The sequence below is a fragment of the Cynocephalus volans genome, chromosome 6 (assembly GCF_027409185.1).
Source record: "Cynocephalus volans isolate mCynVol1 chromosome 6, mCynVol1.pri, whole genome shotgun sequence".
In the NCBI taxonomy this organism is placed as follows: domain Eukaryota; kingdom Metazoa; phylum Chordata; class Mammalia; order Dermoptera; family Cynocephalidae; genus Cynocephalus; species Cynocephalus volans.
This window is the reverse complement of record NC_084465.1, coordinates 132,444,191-132,460,360: the sequence shown is the minus strand read 5'-3', so window position 1 is coordinate 132,460,360 and position 16,170 is coordinate 132,444,191. Positions and strand designations below refer to the sequence as shown.

Sequence of the window (16,170 nt, the reverse complement as noted above, 5' to 3'; positions counted from 1 at the left end):
TTCTCTGCTTTAAGTCTCTAGATAGTGTTACTACATGCTGTGGATTTAATCAGATGTTCAGTAAAATGTATATTAAGTAAATGGTCAAGGAAAGCATATATTGACTATATGAGTACTTCTGTTTCATCGGTATCCTGTACTGCTTAACAGTACTTGGTGTAAGATATGGTTAGACAACAAGCCAACCAAAATATACACTTTTTTTCTAAGGATTGTCTTTTTTTATTTTTTATTTTTTAAAGATATCGGTGAGGGGATCTTAACCCTTGACTTGGTGTTGTCAGCACCACGCTCTCCCAAGTGAGATAACCGGCCATCCCTATATAGAGATCCGACCCCAGGGCCTTGGTGTTATCAGCACCACATTCTCCCAAGTGAGCCACTGGCCCGGCCCTCTAAGGATTGTTCTAACTGAATAGTAACCTAAGCACATTTTCATTAAGTAGTTAGGTAAATTAGTGCTGCTAAAGAATATGATTATGTACTTGAGATTACAGGGAGGGTGAGGAATATCTCTGAAGCTTTAAAGTTTTAGTTTGGTTCCAGTAGGACTGGAGAGAAACTGGAATGCAGACACAGGGAACTATTGTAGAATTAAATCACTTTTAGTTGACTCAAAGCAAAGTCCCAGGGAAATATTTGAAAGTGAGGTTGATACTAGGAAAGGACAGTTAATTTTCTGTTCTGATAAAACAGTCATCACCTTCCTACTGCTTATATACAGGAAATCCTTAGTGTGACTATTGTTGTATCCTAATGTACTGGATGTTTCTTCTTCAGATGATCAGAATGTCAGAACTTGTAAGAGAAATAAAATTCCAGGTTATGTTTTTCTGAGATATTTTCCATTTCTTTTCAGGTGCTGAAATAATGTTACATTTTAATTGTCATAAGAAGTTTTTAAATCTCTTAGAACCATTATTATCCCTTTTAACATAATTTGCTTTAGAATGAACTCTTCACTTTTTGTGTAAACATTTTCCCTAATAATACTTCATAGACATTTTAAAATAGTCTACTTTTGAACATTATTTATTTGAATAATTTATTTTAGTGCCTTTTTTAAACTTCCAAAATGACTTATATTAGAATTTCTGATTAAAAGTTCTAACAAGCTCATTCAAAGTAATGTTGGTTTTTTTGGTGTGTGAGTGTGAATATTTTACAATACTTTGGATTTTTGTTTTAATTTTTAAAATTTATTCATAAAACTTACTGAAAGAAACTTGCTTGTAATATCAGTCTGAAATGAATGTTGGAAGAGGTAAAATACTGCTCTCTAATGACAGTGTTTTTAGAGAAACACTTTTTTTAGCCTGGATTATTACGGTTAAACTGTTTTGACATTTTACTAATTTGTTGGTGGAATGATGTTGTCTAATGTGTGTTTAAATCATAAGAAAATGAGTGAAAATTTCTCATTTTAGACCCTAATAGACAAGATTTGGAAAAAAAAAAAAAAAAGGATTGGATTTAGTGAACCTATGCATTGATGTGCTTGCAGTGGGAACTGATATTCCTAAAATAGGAAATATTATTTGGGTTGTTACAGCATTTAATCAAAAGTTTATATGAGTGGGAGTAGGGAAATTGTTCCAAATAAGATGGGAACAGTATGTATAGGCATGAGTTGTCTACATTATTTTCTGTAACTTTTAAGAAGATAATATCACACAAAAAACATTTACTTTACTGTTCATAAGAAAACTCAAATGACAAGGAATAACAAAACTTCTAATTACTTTTGAAAATTATTTAATTTGCAATTTATAATTGACTTTTTGCAACCAAATTGACCTTTTAGTTAACTGTATTTGCATTTTGGTTTATAAATTTCACATGTTATACCACCACATAAATATTTAATACAGAAAAAATTGGATCCAGATATACAAGTACCAACTATTTGTACTAATATAAGTAGGACTTTTATTTGACTATACATTTTGGTATTTACCAGTACTTTTAAATCTGTATTTATGGGTGATTTATTGATATAGAGTTGCAAAGTGGAAGAATAGTTAGTTGTTCATGGCCTGGCCTTGAGTAAGTGGGTCGCTCAGTTAATATTTGTTAAATGAATAAATAATCAGTACTTGCATGGTAAGTTGAGAATTGGCTATATGGAACGTGTAGGCTTTTTAAAAAAGATAATCTTGTCTTAAGTCACTGTGGAAGTTTGAGGATAACTGATTCTATTTTTTGTTTTTGAACATGTTCAAAACCTGTTGTTTTTGAAAACTGACTTGTGTAGTTGTGTTAAATATTTTGATATTTCTGCAGGCATACTTTATATTCTTTGAGGAACAGTGTTAAAATTTAATTTCTTAGGTGAAATGCTTATATGTTTTAATTTTGAGATATATCTTGAAAATGTTAGGTAATAAAAATAAGTTGATAAAGAAGCTGTGCCAAATTTGTGTGATAAAATCACATTTTATGGATCATTTCTCATGTAACAATGCATGAGCACATCTATTTTGATAAGATTATCAGATTATTTCATCATTTGTTTATAGGCGTATTCTACATTCTAAAGGGGAGCTAAGTGAAGATAGACATAAACAGTATGAGGAATTTGCCATGTCTTATCAGAAGCTGCTGGCAAATTCTCAGTCCTTAGCAGACCTTTTGGATGAAAATATGCCAGATCTTCCTCAAGACAAACCAACACCAGAAGGTAAGATATCTTTAAAAACAAACATTGTGATTTTTTTATAAGCACTGTCAGTTATCTTTACGCTTGTCAGATGTATTTTATTAAAAATGTAAGTTTAAAAATGGCTTCAAAAGTTTTTAAATGAAGAAATGATGTTAAGACCAAACAGTAACTTTGAAAACCTACTTAAAATACATCCCTAAATGAAAAAGACTGTACGTAGAGACTAATAATTAACTCATATGATATTACGATGAATTCCAGGTTCTTGTGTAATATATATCCCTGGATTATATCCAGTAGGAACCTGTTATGAACCATACTTGTAAGATAGGTAATGAGAAGGTGGATTGGACCTTTGGGAGCCTAATATTTCTCTATTTACCGTAATTTTTAATCTATATTGAGTGATGTATTATCTTAATTTATTATTTAGAAATAAAGCTTACTTGCAGTTTTGTGAGATGAATTGTTTATCATTTTGTGAGATGAGTTATTTTCCGTATTATTTCAAAAGTATTTTAACCTTCCTTTTTGATGGTCTTTTAGCTGATAGGGTTCCTAATATATTACTCTTATCTCGTCACACCAACTACTTGATAAAATAATTACATTTACGTTAGGTAGACAAGTGCTAACAAATTGTTAATCTTAAAAATATCAAGGATGAAGTATTTGTAAAGTATACTTTTATAATATAAAACTGTATTTTGTATTTTACATCCTCAATAAGACATTATACACTGTGGATGCATTCATTTTATTATATTTATATATAATCGTGTTGGTAATTTCTACTAATTTTTTTATCTCAAAAATCAATGAGTCAAAATTTTTAATTTTTTATGAGAAATTTCACGTTAGATTTTGTGATTTGGTTGAATCTGGCTTATTAGAACTTTTTCAGTTTATTTATTATGATATTTTAGATGCAAAATCTTTTCATAATATTTAGTATTCTTTGGTATTGAATTTTTTGTTTTATTTCTTTACCATTTTTTTCCCTAAATAAGTCATACTGAAATTTAAACTAGGTTTTCTTTTGATGTTGAATGACTTTAAAAGTATTTTTAGGCATTTTCAAGAGATAATAGACCTTGGCAAAATTCTGTCATCTTTTTTTTTTTTTTTTTGATGGCTTGTCAGTATGCTGATCCGCACCCTTAACCTTGATGTTGCCAACACCACATTCTACCAATCGAGCCACCTGGCCAGCCCTCTGTCATAATTTTTTAAAGATATTTTCATCAGGTATAGACTTTTAGGGTGAGAGGTTTTTTTCTTTCAGTAATTTAAAGATGTTGCTCCACTGTCTTCTAGCTTGCATTGTTTCTGAGAAAGCTGCTATCATTCTTATCTATGTCATTATTTATATTATATGCATTTTTTCCTCTAGTTGCTTTAAAATTTTTTCATTGTCACTGATTTCAAGTACCTTAATTATGGTGTAGCTTAGTGTGATTTTTTTTGTTTGTTTCTTGTGGTTGGGCTCATTGAATTTCTTGTATCTGTGGATTTATAGTTTTCTTCAAGTTTGGAAGAGTCTTGACCTTTATTTCTTCAAATGTATTTTCTGTTTCCCCCCTTGTCTCCTCTCTTTTAAATTAAGACTACAAATGGTCCCTGACTTTTGATTTTTCAGCTTTATGACAGTGGGAAAGCAATATGCATCCAGTAGAAACTATATTCAAATTTTGGATTTTGATCTTTTCCCAGGCTGTTGCAGTTCAGCACTCTCCTATGATGCAGGGCAGTGACAGTGAACCATTCTGGTTTTCACTTTCAGTGCAGTATTTAATAAATTACATGAGCTATTCAACACTTTATTATAAAATTGGCTATGTGTTAGATGGTTTTGCCCAGCTGTAGGCTCATGCTAATATTCTGAGCATGTTTAAGATAGGCTAGGCTAAGCTATGATGTTTAGTAGGTTAGGTGTATTAAATGTATTTTTGACTTAATAGTATTTTCAACTTATGAATTTATCAGGATGTAATCTCCTGGTAAGTCAAGGAGCATGTGTATATTAGGCTGTTTGAAGTTGTCCCACAGCTCACTGATGCTCTGTCCATTTTATTCTTCAGTATTTTTTTCTCTGTTTCATATTGGATAGTTTCTGTTGCTATGTCTTCAAGTTCACTAATCTTTTCTTTTGTAGTATCTAATATACTGTTAATCCCATATTGAGATGTAGTTTTCATCTCTAGAAGCTGGACTTACTTTTCTTGTCTCTAACTTTTCAGTCTATATTCTAGCTTGTTAAACGTGTGAAATACAGTTACAATAATTGTTTTAATGTACTTGTCTACTAATTTTATCATCTGTTTCATTTCTGGATTTGTTTTAATTGATTGTGATTGATTGATTGATTGATTGATCTTTTTTGCATGTCTGGTAACTTTTCTACTTCTTTGCATGCCTGGTTAAGTTTTATTGGATGTAGGCTAGATATTTTTGTATTTTTATAAATATCATTGAGCTTTGTTCCGGGGTGCATTGAAGTTACTTGGAAAGAGTTATATCCTCAAAAGACTGATTTGTTAAGAGGTATCAGAGCAGCCTTTAGTGTAGGGCTTATTTTTCCTAATACTGAAGCAATACCCTTCTGGACTCAGCCTGACTTCCCATGAATTAGAGGATTCTTCCAGTCTGCATCATGGGCATCATGGGCATCCAGACTGTTCCTGGCACAATGTGAGCTCCTGTGTGAGTACGGATCCTATTGAGTGGTTATTTTTTGAGTCTCACTTAGTTTCTTCACACAAGAGCTGATCTCTACTCAGGTGAACACCTAGTTTCCTTGCACCTAGGGTCTGATCAGTACTCTGGTGAATATTCAAGGAGGATCCTCTGCAGATCTTTGAGACCCGTCTCTGTGCTGCTTTCTCCTTTCTGGTACTCTTTCCTAGGAACTCTAGCTGCCTTGGCTAGAGTCTTACCAGACTCAGCTCTGTTATCCTCAATTCAAGGGAGACTGCTATACTCTGCCTAGCTTCTTCCTTACTTGGTCACCGCCTGGAAAATCTAGGCAGTAAGCTAGGGCAATCGTACACTGTTTTTTGTTTGCTCTCTCTTACGGATTGTTTTCTTGTGCTGCCTGATGTCCAGTGTTTGAAAACCATTGTTATATATTGCTTGCTTGGATTTTTAGTTATTTTCAGTCACTAGTACTTCATCTTGGTCTGAAGAGGCCCAGAAATGAGATCACATTATATTTGTTATTCTGCAGCTACTTTTTTCAGTTAATCTTGTATCTTAGCTGTCTTTTCATATCACTACATATAGAGCCATCTAATTCTTTTAAATTCCTGAATAGTAATGTCCTATTGTATAATTGTGCTATCATTTACTTGTCCTCTATTGATTGACATTTAAGTTATTTCTAGTTTTTAGCTATTACAGTCAGTGCTGTAACAAAATCTCCTAACCTATTTCTGTCTGTATGCATGCTAGTATTTCCCAGGTAAATTTCCAAGAAGTAGAATTCCAGGGTGTGTTAGTCCGTTTCTGTTGCTTATAACAAAATACGTAGAACTGGATAATTTGTAAGAAAATGAAATTTATTGCTTACAGTCTTGGAGGCTGGGAAGTCCAAAGTTCAGGGAACACATCTGGTGAGAACCTTATTCTTGGTGGTAAGTCTGCAGTGATGCAGGGTATCACCTGGTGAATATGGCAGGAGCAAAGAGAGAGAGCGTCTCACATGCTCTCCTTTTAAAGCCCTTTGAACCATGTGCATGACCGCCGTTGAACCATCAACTTATTAATCCATTTACTAGGACATTGTCCTCACAGTCTAATAACTTCTTCAGGGCCCCACCTTTCAATTATCGTAAAAGGATTTCCCACCTTCTTAACATTGTCACAGTGGGGGTTAAGTTTCTGATACTTGGACTTTGGGGGACACAGTTCAATCCACAGTACAGGGTTAAAAGGGTGTATGCATTCCTTGAACTTTCAAAAGGAGAGAACAGAACTTAGGCCACCAGAGGAGAGAAAGGGGGAGGGAAGAAAGGGGGTTAGGGAAAAAAAGTAGAAAAGGAAAAAAAAATGGTATATGCATTTTAAGTTTCAATATATAATGCCTTATTTTCTTCCCAAGAAATTTACATACCATTAAGTTTATGAGAATGACTGTTTTCTTACACCCTTACCATATTGCAGTTCTTTATTTTTAAATTCTAAGTGAAATTTAGCATCTTTTTCTTTTTTTAAGTTTATTGGCTATTTTGTAAATATATTCTTTTCCCTGTGGAATTCCTGTTTGAATCCTTTAACCCCCTTCCCCTCCCCCCAAGTATATCTCTTCCCCCCTCCCCCTTTTTTTCTTTTTTGGGCAGCTAGCCAATATGGGTATGTGAACTGTTGACACTGGTGTTGTAATACTGTGTTCTAACCAACTGAAGTTACGGACCAGCCCTCAAGTATGTCTTTTTAAAATCAATTTATAAAAGCACTTTGCATATTAAGGAAATTATTTTTTTTTACTTTCATTGAAAATATTTTTCCCCAATATTTCATTGCTTTTCAATTTCGTGGTGGTTTTTGCCTCTCAAAAGTTGAATTTCTTTTTCATGATTTACTACAAATACATTATTTTTTAGATACACAGGGTTTTTGTGCATAATACAGGATAAAAAGTGAAAGTGCTGTATTGGATCCATTCCATTGTCCAAAGTAACCATTAACAGCTTGATAGGAATCTGTCCAGACGTTTTTAAAAAATACAAAATATGTATAATCAGATATCTGTATATATAGCTTTATTGTTAATTTAGATAAGATATTATTTTGCATGACTTCTGCCATGGTTTGAATATTTGTATCCTCCTTCTACCATGGTTTGAATATTTGTATTTGAAACTTAGTCCCCATTGTGATAGTATTAAGAAGGTGGGAAATTGACAGTGGTATTTGAAAGGGGGTGCCTTGCCAGCCACCAAAAAACCTAGCCAAACAAAAACAAACAAACAAAAAAATCAAAAATAAATAAGAGGTAATTGAGTTCTGAGGGCTCTGCCCTCATGAATGGATTAATCCATTCATGGATTAATGGGTCATCATGGGAGTGGACTGGTGGCTTTATAATAACAGAATGAGAGACCTGGGTTAGCATGCTCAGCCACCCTGCCATGTGATGCCCTGCACCTCATCAGGACTCTGCAGAGAGTTCCCACCAGCAAGAAGGCCCTCACCAGATGTAGCCTCTTGATCTTGGACTTCCCAGCTTCCAGAACTGTAAGAAATTTTGTTTCTTTATAAATTACCCAGTTTAGGTATTTTTTTAATATAAGCAACAGAAAATGGTCTAAAACAACTTCCTTTTTTCTCTCAATAGTATGTTTTTGAGAGCTTTCTGAATCAGTTCATGTAGATATGTATATCTCATTCCTCTTAACAGTGGTTAATATTATATAGCTGTCTTAGTCCATTTGGTCTGTTATTAAAAAATACCCTAGACTAGGTAATTTATATATAATGGAAATTTACTGCTTACAGTTCTGGAAGCTGGGAAGTCCGAGATCAAGGCACCAGTAGATTCGTTGTCTTATTCACAGATGCCTCTTTTCTTGCTGCATCCTCACAAGGTAGCATGGACAAACAAGATCCTTTGGGCCTCTTTGATAAGGGTACCATATCAGTCCATTACTTGTTGCTTATAACAATACCTGAAACTGGGTAATTTATAAAGAAATGAAATTTATTTTTTACAGTATTGGAGACTGGGAATTCCAGGGTCCAGGGGGCATATCTGGGGAGGGCTGCCTTCTTGCTGGGAACTCTGCAGAGTCCTGTGACAATGCAGGGTATCACATAATGAGATCTGAGCAAGACCACTTTTCCACATGCTTTCTTCCTCTCTTTATAAAGCCTCCAGTCTACTTCCTCATAATCCATTAAACCATTAATCCATGAACGGATTAATCCATTCATGAGAGTACAGTTCTCATGATCCAGTCACCTCTTAAAGGGCCCACCTTTCAAATACCAGAGTGGGGATTAAGTTCCAACATGAGCTTTTGGAGGGGACAAATATTCAGATCATAGCTGGCACTGATCTCATCAATGAGGACAGAGCCCTCATGACATAACCACCTCCCAAAGGCCTCACCTCTTAACACTATCATATTGGAGATTGTTTCAACATATGAATTTTGGGGGACACAAACATTCAGACCATAGCAGTAGTGTACATATGCAGTTTGTCAACCCTAATCTTATTGATAGATATTTATTTAGGTTGTTGCCAGTTTTGCTGTTTTACAAACAGTGCTATGATGGATGTCCTTGTAAATCGTGGTTCATGTTTTCTGTTATTTATGAAGTATAGGTTCCTTGAAGGAATCTTGTAGGATTAGAGGTTACGCTTTTTTTTTTTGACCAGTAAGGGGATCGTAACCCTTGGCTTGGTTTTGTCGGCACCATGCCCAGCCATTGAGCACAACAGCCATCCTTATATAGGATCCAAACCCATGGCCTCGGTGCTGTCAGCACCGCACTCTCCCGAGTGAGCCATGGGGCCGGCCCAAGATTATGCTTATTTTAAGTATTGATAGACGCTGACGAATTACCTCCCCCCCAATAGTATGTCAGATTGTACTCTAGTAAGATAGAGAATGCTTACTTCTCTGTCTTGTCCACATTTGATAATACCAGTTTTTAAAATTTTTTATAATGTAGTGGGTGAAAGTGATAAATGTTCGTTTTTATTCAGCTTTATTTTGATTTGTACTGAGGTTAAGGATCTTTTCATATGCTTATTTACTTTTCAGAGGATTTATACGTTTTTACATTAGAATTTTTGTTTTTATTTGTATATAAAGCTCTTTCTGAAAAAAAAACTGTCACATACTATCACACAGAACACTTCTGACACTAGATGTATGGGTTTTTTCCCATACCAACCAGTTCTCCTATGTCAGTTGGGTGGCCTACAATTTAACTCAATTCTGACACTATCTGCCTGGAGTTAGTGTCAGATTTCACACATTATGGGCTCACTCCCACAGAACTGCCCCCCACTTGAATCACCAGTTCGGGACTCCTGTACTTCTTACTGATGGGCCATAAATGTGGGGTTTCCATGAGTCTTTCCTCGGATTTGATAATTTGCTAGACTGGCTTATAGAACTCAGGGAAACATGTTACTTAAGTTTACCAGTTTATTGTAAAGGATATGATAAAGGATGCAGATGAACAGCCAGATGAAGTACATAAGGTGAGCTCTTGAGGCAGGAGCCTCTGCCCCTGTGGAGTTGGGGTGTGTCACTCTCCCTGCACGTGGATGCCTTTGTTTACCAACCTGGAAGCTCATCAAATCTTGTTTAAGAGTTTTTATAGAGCTTAATTACCCACCCAGCCTTTCTGGAAGTCAGTGGGTGGGGCTGAAAGTTCTAACCCTCTAAATACTTTGTCTTTCTGGTGACTGGCCCCATCCTGAGGCTGTCTTGGGGCCCTATCCTAAGTCACCTTAGTAGCATAAACTCAGGTGTGATCAAAAGAGGATTGTTATAAATAACAAAAGACACTCATATCACTTAGGAAATTCCGAGAGTTTTAAGGACTCTGTGGCAGGAACCAGGGTCAAAGACCAAATATATTTCTTATTATGCCACACTATATGTATATGGATATTAATTCCTTTGTATAAACTTTATCAGTATTGTCTCCTAGTTTGTCTTTTGCCTTTATTTATAGTTTTTATTAAATAAGTTATAAACTTACTAGTCTTTCCCTTTTTGATGTATGGGTTTAGCATCCTAATAAGCCTATGTTAAAATATGTTTTCTGTAAGGAGTGTATAGAATTAGGGATCCAAGGGATTTTGTTGTTTTTGCTGTTACTGTTTTTCCTAAATAACGCTTAATGAATAATCTAACTTTTCTTAGGGTTAATTTTAATCTACATGATCATTTTCTTATAATTCTAGTTTGGAGAAAATTTACAGTGAGAATCGATAAGTTCATGAATTTTTTCAAGATTATGAAATAGGAAATTAATGAGTTTATGATTCTATAGTTGTATGTAAGAGTGGACTCTGTGTGTGTGTGTTTGTGTTTGTTGGTAAATATATACATATCTCTCCACCCTCTAGTAAAAGATCTATGTATTTCTTCGTCTTCTCTTCTTTTCCAGTTATTTATCAATTGACTAATATTTATGGCAATTTACCATGTACTAATGATTATAACGCAGGGAGAGATGCTCCTTAATTAAGGGTTTATGGTCTTTTTGTGAAGATATAAGTGGTACATAAATATGATATAAATGGTACAGAGGGTTAAGAGTTATCCAAAAAATGCTTCATGGGGGGAGGTGGGACTTTAAGCAGGATGTTTTAGGAATTGCCAGGCTTATATATTTGTCATTTTGGTTTTAAATTTCATAAAGATAGACATAATATATTAAATGCCTATTTAATCTCGTGTTAATTGCTTAAAACAAATTTAAGAGAAAAGCATTTTCATCCTGTGCTGTCTTCTGGTCTGTTTGGGTTTAGGGTTTTACTCAAGACACAGTTTGTGATTTGATGTTAAAAATAGTCACATGTACAGTTCCAAGTACTCATTGATGGTAGAAGCTCCTGCTAATTGAAACATTCAAGATTTGATATCTATATAATTGAAAATATAAAATATCTTGCAATGTCATGCTTAGGATACTATAAGTGAAATGGTGTTAATTGCTGATGACTTATTTTATTGTAGAGCATGGACCTGGAATTGATATATTTACACCTGGTAAACCTGGAGAATATGACTTGGAGGGTGGTATATGGGAAGATGAAGATGCTCGGAATTTTTATGAGAACCTCATTGATTTGAAAGCTTTTGTTCCAGCCATCTTGTTTAAAGACAATGAAAAAAGTTGTCAGAATAAAGAGTCCAACAAAGATGAATCCAAAGGTAAATTCTGGAGAAAAAATATTTACGTTAAGTGCTACAAAAATTAGCTTCAAAATAGTATTTTTTTTAAAAAAAGAAGTTGTAGTTACTAGTTTTATAATGTGAACATTGGATCATTAGATTAAATGAATGTCAGAATAATATGGAATGGAACATTAAAAGGTGATTATTGACATACTTTTAACAGGGCCAGTACATTTAAGTTAATGTGAATTAATTTGAAAGTGTTTATTTATAGTATCTTATAATGAATTCATGTGAGGTCTTGATAAGACGTGAACTTTTCCCAACTGGATTGTTAAAGAAAGGGCTAGCTGTATAGTGCTCTTTACCTTTAATGTTCTTTTTAGGCTAGATACAACCAACTCCTTGTGAGGAAGAGTTACTTTGGAGAAATCAAAAGCTTTGCGATTATTAACAGGGTGAGAGGTACTGAATGCCAGTTACCTCATGTCTCAGATTTATCTTTACTGCTACTGTTCTAATCTAAGCTATCATCCTCTCTTATTGGGCTACTAGAGTACCTCTTTATCTGGTTGCCCTGTGTTTGCTCTGATCCCTTCTGTGCATTCTTTTTTTTGTTTTGTTTTTGTTTTTCTAGTGGCTGGCTGCCTTCTATACATTCTTAAAAATTGATTTTATTCTCCTGCCACTATCCTTTAATGGCTTTATATTTATTTAGAATATAATTTAAAATGGTTACCATTGACTATAGAACCCTGCATAGTCTGTCTCAGGTCTGTCACTCCAACTATATCTGTTACCACATTACCCTTAATTTTCTGTCCTTTTCAGTCTCTGAAATAGGCAAATCTTCTTGCCTCATGGCTTTCGTATATTATTCTGTATTCTGCTTGGAACTGTCTCCCACCATACCCCACTTGACTCCTAAATGCGTGTTAGGTTAATTTCCCCAGATAAATTGTAAATATCTTGAGAGCAAGGGTCACATTTTAAGCTTTTTTCTGAATGTTCAATAGCTTAGTATAGTTCTAAATTTGTAGTAACTAACCAGTAAATATTTTTTTGGCAGCCAGACATCAGGTGATATTGGGAATGAATATATGCTACATATGAGTAGGGGCTTTTTGTCTGCTACAGTCACAGTTGTTTCCCTGGTGCTTAGAACACTACCTAGCATATAATAGCAATTCAATTATTAGTTGAATGAAAAGATGAATGAATGAGAAAATGGTAGTCTGTCTTCATTTAGAGGCAGCTAAACCAATTCATACTGATTAGAGCTTTCGTTCTCCCAAATATAGTATGGCATCAAGTATCAGTAATACATTTCTGCTTTCAGTGCAGGAATTAGGAGATCAGAGAATATAAGAGATGAAGCTGAGAAATATAGTAGGTTTAGTTTAAGGATAAATTGTTGAACTCAGATTTTTTTGTTTTGTTTTTTACATATGGTAATTTTTGAACACAAAAGTAAGGCTGGTATGCTGAACTCAACATGTACCTATCACCTAGCTTCAACAATTGTCAACATTTTGCCAATATTGTTGAACTACAGTTTAGTTCCTCTTTCTTGTTTTAAATCTTTTGTATTTAGCCTTTTACCAATTTCTGGCCATTTTCCTTTGTTATGTCTCATTTTTTGGTTTCCTCTAACCCCCAAAACCTAAATTCTAAGGATGTTTTCCTAATTGGTCTTTCTACATCTCTTCTTATTTATCTTGTTTATTGCTACTAAATTAATTTTCATATCAAATCATTTTTTTTCAAATCACATTTAAATGCTGTCTGCTGCTCATGACCCAACAAAGGTCATGCTGCATAAAGGAGAAATTCTGAACTTCTCATCTTGGAGTTTGAGACCCTTCTTATCTGAGTCTACATTATCTAATAAACTTTATTTCTCATTGTCTTTAGTGTAGATCTTCATGCTGTGTAAATTCCATTCATCCATTTGTTTATCCATTTCTTCATTGAGCAAGTGGCATACAGGATCAAGGAAGTTATGATATTTGTTCTCAGTGAGCATAATGTATGTTATAAACTCTGAATATATTAAATTTTTACTCAAATTTGTTGTCAGATATATATGCAGGTTCTAAAACAAGCGATGCAGATTTTATGAATCTTTATCTTTTTTTTGCATGAAGATTTCAGTATGCCTTTTAATTCAGATATACTTGTTTTTTGTTTTTAACCAGAGGCAAAAGAATCCAAGGATAATAAGGAGGTATCAAGTCCTGATGATTTGGAACTTGAATTGGAGAATCTAGAAATTAATGATGATACCTTGGAGTTAGAGGGTGGAGATGAAGCTGAAGATCTTACAAAGAAACTTCTTGATGAACAAGGTAAAGAACTGCTTCACCAGTTTTCGTTTTTGATTAGTTTCACACACAAACTCTTGCCTAATAATGTGGATCTTTTCAGTTATCGATTTCTAAATTACCTGTTTTTCTGTTGTTTTTAGACCATCACTGTTTTGGAATTTGATTTAGAACAAAACACTGCATACCTAATATTATGTGACTGAAAGCATTAGTGATCATCTAAATTCTAAATATCTTAAACTATAAAAGTGTATATCTTATACTTTTCTGGCAACTTTTGCTAGCAGTGTCATGATTATTTTATTTTTTATTTTTCATTACTTCACCTTTTTTCTTTCATGGTTATTTTAATTCTATGACAATCTCTCTCTCTCTCTCTTTTTTGGTGGCTGGCCGGAATGGGGATCTGAACCCTTGACCTTAGTGTTATATCACTGTGCTCTAACCAACTGAGCTAACCAGCCAGATCCCATGACATAGTCTATACAAACTTAACATGAATATATCAAAAGTTATTCTAAAATAGTTGAAGGATAGAAATACAACTAGCATATCAGTTTGTCTTTGTTAATTTTACGTTTTTATAATTGAGTCATGTTTTGTTGTTAGTATTAAAAAATATTACATTCATTATTCCCTAAGTATATCCTATGGAGTTTCTTTATTAGTTAGGATTCTTTATTAGAATGATACTTTCTGTCGATGTTGCATTTCTCTCTTTTGTCTTTAGTGTTTCCTACTGCAGATTCTCTTTCTCCATGTCATGACAGGAGGGTGGGCATGGCTGGAGGCTGCCCCAAGCTTAAATTATACCAGCTAGTGACATCCAAGGAAAAAGAGTTTCTCTCCCACTGTCTATATAAATATCGCAGAAGGACTTTGGCTGATCCTGTGTTATGCTTACCCATATGGTCAAGAGGAATAATGGTGTGCTGTGCTTTAATTGGCAGCAGCCACCCACATCAGAATTACATGGAATGGGGGAGGCTTAGTGCTTCAAAGGCAAGAGTTGGAAGTGCTGTTAATTGAAGAACGTGGGGGAAGGGATGCCAGGCAGAGAAAAGTAACAGATTTACTATAAAACTACATGTATTTTATGATTAAGTTTTTGTTTCTAATGCAGAAAGTTTGGCGTTTTATGGTTGATATCTAAAAGACTGTAGTGACTTGGGGTTAAGATTCTAGAGATAACTAAACTTTCTAGGATAATATCTTTAATGCTTAATGTTTTCACGAGTACGAAAATAGCTCTAGGTGATTTATTTTCCAAATATCTTATAATTGGATGTTTTGATTTTATGTTCTCTATTATTTTTTTAACTTTTTAAAAACTAATTTTATATTAGAACAAGAAGATGAAGAAGCCAGCACTGGATCTCATCTCAAGCTCATAGTAGATGCTTTCCTTCAGCAGTTGCCCAACTGTGTCAACCGAGATCTGATAGACAAGGTATCATTATCTCTGTGTAATTTCACTCAAGCATGTAGACCTCCTATTAGGAAAGTCAGTGGTTTTCAGACTATCTGAGGTACAAAATAAACCATTTCCTCCAATGGAGTCTCAATGCAATGTAAACACAGATAAAATTGGAGCCAGTTCATAGATGCTCTTTTTGGGGGTGGAACTGGCTCCAGAATCCTTGTCTTGACCTGATCTCTTTCCTCTTCACATAGAGATCCTATAGTTTGGAAAATACTGTTTTAGGTTAGAGGTTCTTAAAGTATGGTCTGTGGATTCCTCATGGCTTCTGAGGCACTTTCAAGGGATGTGTAAGGTCAAAACTCTTTATAATAATGCTAAGATTTTTTCACCTTTTTCATTTTTTTTTTTTAATTCAAAATATTTTAACATTTACTTGTTCGTATTTGTGGGGTACAGTGTTGTTTCTACACATGGATATACAGCACAGTGATTCACTTAGGGTAGATTGCATAGTCAACCCCCCCTCCCCACCTTTGGTAACCATTATACTGCTTTCTCCTTCTATGACAACCACTTTTTTGTTGTTTGTTTATGTTTTGGTAGCTGGCTAGCATGGCGATCCACTGACTTACTTCACTTAACATATTCATTTCCAGTTCTATCCATGTTGCTGCAAATGATAGGATATCTTTTTTTTAAAGCTGAACAGTGTTCCGTTGTGTATATATACCCCAGTTTTTTTATCCATTCATCCATTGATGGACATTTAGGTTGATTCTGTTTCTTGGCTATTAGGAGTAGTGCTGGAATGAACAGGGGAGTGCAGGTATCTTTTTGGTATATTGATTTCATTTCCTTTGGGTATATACCCAGTAGTGGGATAGTTGGGTC

The 16,170-nt window shown here is 34.4% G+C and overlaps 1 protein-coding gene across 3 annotated transcripts in view; it reads left to right on the top strand.

The window, feature by feature from the left end:
- Window positions 1-16,170, top strand: part of UPF2 (UPF2 regulator of nonsense mediated mRNA decay) — a 98,542-nt gene that overhangs the window by 17,186 nt on the left and 65,186 nt on the right. For all 3 annotated transcript variants that reach the window (XM_063100386.1, XM_063100384.1, XM_063100385.1), the window contains exons 4-7: window positions 2,520-2,680; window positions 11,368-11,565; window positions 13,728-13,877; window positions 15,203-15,306. In XM_063100386.1, coding sequence (XP_062956456.1) covers window positions 2,520-2,680; window positions 11,368-11,565; window positions 13,728-13,877; window positions 15,203-15,306 — 613 coding nt within the window. The remainder of the gene's footprint in view (window positions 1-2,519; window positions 2,681-11,367; window positions 11,566-13,727; window positions 13,878-15,202; window positions 15,307-16,170) is intronic.